The sequence below is a fragment of the Aplidium turbinatum genome, chromosome 11, assembly GCF_918807975.1.
Source record: "Aplidium turbinatum chromosome 11, kaAplTurb1.1, whole genome shotgun sequence".
NCBI classification, from domain to species: Eukaryota; Metazoa; Chordata; class Ascidiacea; order Aplousobranchia; family Polyclinidae; genus Aplidium; species Aplidium turbinatum.
In genome coordinates this window covers 12,506,889-12,513,051 of record NC_137482.1, presented here as the reverse complement: position 1 = coordinate 12,513,051, position 6,163 = coordinate 12,506,889, and the positions used below count along the sequence as shown (strand labels likewise).

At 35.0% G+C, this 6,163-nt stretch overlaps 1 protein-coding gene across 1 annotated transcript; it reads left to right on the top strand.

Annotated features, from left to right (window-relative positions):
• The first annotated feature begins 1,932 nt into the window (after positions 1-1,932).
• On the top strand, positions 1,933-6,163 carry LOC145780371 (histone acetyltransferase KAT7-like). Its single transcript, XM_082592071.1, has 6 exons — positions 1,933-2,646; positions 3,224-3,389; positions 3,609-3,733; positions 4,263-4,437; positions 4,532-4,761; positions 5,212-6,163. The coding sequence occupies exons 1-6, from the start codon at positions 1,943-1,945 to the stop codon at positions 5,603-5,605; spliced, it is 1,794 nt and encodes a 597-aa protein (XP_082448197.1). The 5' UTR covers positions 1,933-1,942; the 3' UTR covers positions 5,606-6,163.

Genomic DNA, 6,163 nt, shown 5'->3' with positions numbered 1-6,163 from the left:
ACCACATTGTACTGGTTATTGAATAAGACAGTTAGGTTTTTACATTGTATATATCTAATCTTTCACTTTTATTGGCTGAGAGACTGTTTACCTTTAGAAACTTAGTCCTAGCAGTCTGTGTGCTAGTTTGAGATCGTGTAAGATTGCCACCAGGTTTCATAGATGGAAGTTACTGTTTCATGGAAATTTAGCCCGGATTATTACTTACCGAAACGGATTGAAAAAGTAATGATGACAACAATGGTCTTAAACCTTAAATATTATATATATATATGGTAAGATAGTCTGCCACTCTATATGCATCATCATTAAGCAACAAAACATTAAAAAAAAAATGCTTTTGTTGTGATATTCAGACTTAGCTGGTATGTAGCTCGTTAAAATGCTACCATATGCTGCCTTCATTTCTTTATGTTTTCACTTCACAAGAAGCAACTATTTCTTTGATTTATTATGTTCTTGTCATCTCGTTTTGGCCATTGTTTATGTCAACATGTTGCTTGGTTTACTTGCTGTTACTTTGAAAGCGACTTTATGAAAAAAACTTACTGTGACTGTGATTGTATGTGTATTATGTTTTTGTTTCCAAGTTTTAATCTATCATGTGTAATTGGGTTGTCTCCATCTTATAATATCACTTTATCGAAAAACCTATTAATCTTCCACCATGAAAGTCTCAAATGTTTTGATGGCGTTTGTATTATGGATTAAAAGTTAAATTAAAGTAACTGCTTGAACGTAGTTATGTTTTTTACAGCAAATATTATTTTTGTTCACGTGGAGAGTTAAATTGCTTTAAAGTGTCCGGGCAATGAAAGGCGGAAGAACAATTAATGTTTTTAGCAGCATTTTGATATATTTTGAACAGTGGAAGAAAATATCTAAATTAAGAAATATACACTTAAAGTAAATTTGAACAGAAAAAAGATTCAGACTAGAGAATGTGAACATGCATTTACTCATTTTTGCATAGTACGGTATGTCGGGTAGCCTAACGTTGACAATTTTATAGTTTGATTATATTGAAATTGATAGCATGTATAATTTCTATGGTAGATTTGAGTGATGCCATTGTTTACTTTAATGAACAATTGAACATCGCTAAAAATGTATAAAATCGTTGTGTTATATACTTTGTAGCCAAAACTCTGGTAAATGTACCAGATACTTTGTGTTAAAACAGAAGCCAATCTTGTTTTTCAATAAATTGTTTACAAGCAAACTGATGATTTTTTTATCCCATTTGTATCAAAGTGGACAGTTACAGTGGCTTGTTGCTGATAAATAAAGAAAAAAACTTCACACAATGTGTACTATGTCTCCCTCTTCAACTTGAATGCAAGTCTAAAGTATTAGTTTATTTAGTTTTCATGTGCAATTAAATATAATTTTTCTGTACCGTGAACAGGTAACTGACAACAATCCAATTGGATTTGATAACAATGTCCAGACAATAGCAAAACCAACAAAATATGAACATTTATCTTCCTTTTGTGAAATGTTTTGCCTCGTTGATATGAACGTTGTTAAACAAGCCAATAATTGACAGTGTTTACTTTTTCTGTTTTTATTGTATCAGTAACGTATGGTTGTGTGGTTTTACATAAACTGCAACAATAGGCTAGTGAATATCAAAGGTTTCGAATGATCATTTTAATATTTGGTTGCTTTTTTGTGACATACCACTATCATTTAGTAATAATTTTATTGTTTTAGTTGCAGGTACGTTTCCTTGCAAAACTTTCCACGCTTATATAAACGAACGTGTTTCATATTATAAATATGTGTATAAGCATAAAATGAGCTGCATTTTTTGAAAATATAAAATGACATAATGTCTAGTCATAAAAGAGGCAATTTGGACAACAAAGGAGATGAAGATGCTAAAAGGTCTTCCCTGAACAGCTCCTCGGATGACCAACATAGCGGTTGCAGCACAAGAATGACCAGAAGGTCTTCCACAACATTTCTAAAGTCGCAAACCACTAGCAATCCAAAAAAAGATAACATTGTAGATGCACCATCAAAACATGAAAAAAAGCAAATGGAAAACGAAGGTGGTCCCCCAATAAAAAAACAGAAGATTAAGACAAAGAACATCGATGAATCTATCAGTGCTGATTTTGATACAAAGTCTTTAAATATGAAAGTAACGCCTAGAATGTCGACAAGAGGTAAATCTGCCACTTCTGAAATTACCAACAAAGAAAAATCGACAACAAATACTTTGGATAGTCCGAAAAGTAAGGTGAACGATGACAAGAGTCCAAAAAAGCAGCCAGGCAAAGTTGGTATTCCAAAAAGGTCTAATCCTCTTGGAATATCTGAACATGAACTTCTTTTAGCTTTAGATGAAAGTGGTGGCCGGCTAAGGAAACGAAAGTTTAATCATTCATATCAAGTTGACATGAAGCAATGCCCTGTTGCTGGATGTGATTCCCGTGGACACTTAATGGGAAAATTTGAAAGACACTTCACTCTTGCGGCATGTCCAATTTATCACAACTTAACTCCGGAGCGATGCCGCGAAAACCACGAAGCCTATGAAAGATTAAAGCAGGAACAGGCAAATGAAGCGGAAGAAGTGGAAAAACACCACAACACACGAAAACAGAGTGATATTGGACCAACAGTCAATCAAGTAAAGTAAGAAGCTCGTTTTTTATACAAAATCTGAGTATTCTTTTTTTGCTTCTATAATTTCCTACGGTATATAAGAGCTACTATAACCCAACGTTTTTATTTTAGTTTACTTCTAAGTAAACTAAAATAGTTTACTTCAAAATAATACTTTATAGTTTACTTTAAAATTTAAAATAGTTTAGTTTACTTCTAAGTAAACTAAAATAAAAACGTTGGGTTATAGTAGCTCTTATATAGGAAATTATAGAAGCAAAAAAAGAATACTCAGATTTTGTATCTGTTTGTATAGCATTGATTTAACCTTTAATTACTCTAATATGTTTTTTTTTTCCATTGGACTTCATTTGAGATTGATGTTACATAAAGTGTGGTGAACACATTTTGCTTTACGCTGCATTTCGCCGTTATCAAATTGTGCTAACTACAAGGGCTACCGATATATGTGATGTGCGAGACTTCGCTTAGTTACCTATTTGTCCTCATGGAAACACTGTTGTGGTTGTGAAACATCAATAATTACGTCATTTAAGCGATACAAAGTAGGCACGTAATGTTACGTGTTTGCAACGTCCGTTTACAGATACAAGAAGAAGGTGAATCAGCTTCGTGGCAAAAACGGCAGCACTGTTACTGCTGAAACTAAGAATGCAAACAGGGAACACAAAGGGAAGTTTGACACTTCAAGAGAACCCCTGCTTGATGGAATTGCTTCTGAGTATGATATCGATTTATTTCGCCGTGCTCAGGTAATTGTACAGCACAGCGCATGCTCAAAGCTTTTGCTACTTACGCGCTTGTATTTCTGGGTTTTAGTTTTACTGCACCTTTTTAACATTTCTTTGTGGTCAAATCAAAAAAATACATATGATTTTTATTCAAATGGTCTGGAAGTCGTCCGCACAGTAGATTGTTGCAGGCTGTTTATACACAATGCGTTTTTGTTATGAGGCTGTTTGGTTTTGTAGGCATTTGCTTCGGAGGTTTTAGAGGATGAGTTGGTACGTCTTCAAGAGTCCGGTCTTTCCACAAGCAGTAACCAAGATCGACGACTTCGAGTTATTGAGATTGGTCAATACGAAATGGATACATGGTACAGTACACTAACGTAAACACCGTTGTTTTGTCAATGCTAGGCTTAAAACTGTAACAGCAAAGAAGCATTTTCACTAATTATACGTCTTTCAAAATGATATTTTATTGTCTCAGTCTTGTATTATGTTGCAAAGGAATTTATAAAAATATCATATAAACTTTTCTTTTAAACAGTAAATGCTATTAATACTACAAAAAGTGCTCAATGCCTAGCGAAAAGCCAAGCAGAGCGAATTACATCAAAATTAGTTAATAGTTCTTTACAAATCTCAACAGCCTGTTTCACTTCAATAGGATCGTCAGCAGGCACTTCTGAGGTTTTAAGGTTTTTTGTAAACTAGTAACCAATTTTGATGTAAACTTTTCTTTTAATATGTTTAACAAGCCTCGCCCGTTCTTTGTTGAATGCTGACATGGCATTACGTCAAAGATTGTACTTTGACCTTTTGTAGTGCTTACAAATTCCCCAATTAGTATGATTGATTATTGCGCATCATCTCATTAAGTTAACCACAATCATTTATCAGGTATTCATCCCCTTATCCCGAAGAGTATATCAGACTACCAAAATTGTATATTTGCGAATTTTGTTTGAAATACATGAAAAGTGCAACTATCCTTCGTCGGCACATGGCAAAGTGCGTGTGGAGACACCCTCCCGGTGATGAAATTTACAGAAAGGGAACAATTTCCTTTTTTGAGGTAAGTAGATTATTCACTGCTCAATGAAAAATTTGAAATACCCTATGCTTTTATTTAAACGTCAGTTTTTAAATTGTGTTTTTGCTGTTTTCAGGTAGATGGTAAAAAGAATAAAATCTACTGCCAAAACTTGTGCTTGCTCGCAAAGTTGTTTCTTGACCACAAAACGCTTTACTATGATGTGGAACCATTTTTGTTTTACGTGATGACGGAATCTGATTTGACTGGTTGTCACATGATTGGGTATTTTTCGAAGGAGAAAAATTCGTTTCTAAACTATAACGTGTCTTGCATTCTCACAATGCCACAATACATGAGAAAAGGGTAAGAACATTTGTGAGCACATCGACACACAATGTATGTAAAGATTGCCATTAATATAAGATGATGATAAGCTTTATAAGTCGATGTTAGACAAAAAAGACCTTTTAGAAGCATTTCTGTATCTGATTGTAAAAATCTTTATCCTCGGACTGGGAAAGCTTATATAAAAGTACAATCCTGACAGTTTTGCATACTTGTGGAAACTTTAAACCACTGACACAGGCTCGGTCACCGAAAATGACAGAGTAAAGTTTCCGATTGTTGTATGTGATATATTCCATCCGCTAGGTGCAACTGAAGGGAAAGCAGTCCTTATAATGCATTGCTTATGCGCACACAGCCAAGCCAGTGCTTCTTGATTTTTATATTTCTTTGTGAAGAAAGTCGGGCGTTTAACTAACCGAGCTATCGGAGCAGACTTTAATCTCAAGCAAATCTTTGTATTTTTAGATATGGGAAGATGCTGATAGATTTTAGTTACTTGCTCTCAAGACATGAAGGTAAAACCGGGTCTCCAGAAAGGCCTTTGTCTGATCTTGGTTTACTTTCGTATCGAAGTTATTGGACGGATGTGATACTGCATTACTTGTCGAAGAGAGATTCCGCTGGAGAAATGTCCATCCGCGATATAAGTCAAGAAACTGCCGTAAATCCTGCCGATATTGTAAGTACACTGCAAGCATTGGAAATGCTTAAGTACTGGAAAGGAAAGCACATTATTTTGAAAAAACAAGACGTGCTTGAAAAATGGACAAAGAAGCGAGACGAACGAGCATCTGATAACTCACGAAAAGTCATTGATCCAAACTCGCTTAAGTGGACACCTCCTCGGGCAAAGGAATGAGGTTATTGCAGTGGACTACTGGCTTCCAGCATGGGTTGTGTGCTTCTAAGGAGCCATAACAAGTTGCGCCAGCGCTAATAATGTCTATGGAAGTGGAAGATCCACGTTCGTTTTGTCGCCAGGCGAAAAGTTAAGCATACAGTGAACTGCTAGGCCTACTGCTCTTCAGTCTTATAGAATCCAGTTGAGATACTTGATTACACATGAAAATACAAGGTAGCCTACTACGTAGACATTACATAAACCTAATGATTGCACATTAGGGTGGGTCGAAATTTGGACTTTTTCTCCAATTTCATTGCTACAAACTTTTTTTTGCGAATAGTCATAAAACGACATTCCTGAAAATTTGAGCTTGATCGGACATCGTCTTCATTTCTAAAAATCGCGATTTATAAAGGTACCTGAAGCGATTTTTTCGAGGCTTGAAAATGCATTGTTTTTAATAGGAAGTTGTTTTCACGAGATTTGAAAACGTCATAACTTAATTCTTATTGTGGAAAGATGATTTATGCGTCAACGGATTCAATATAATTAGGAGAATCCAATTCATTGTGT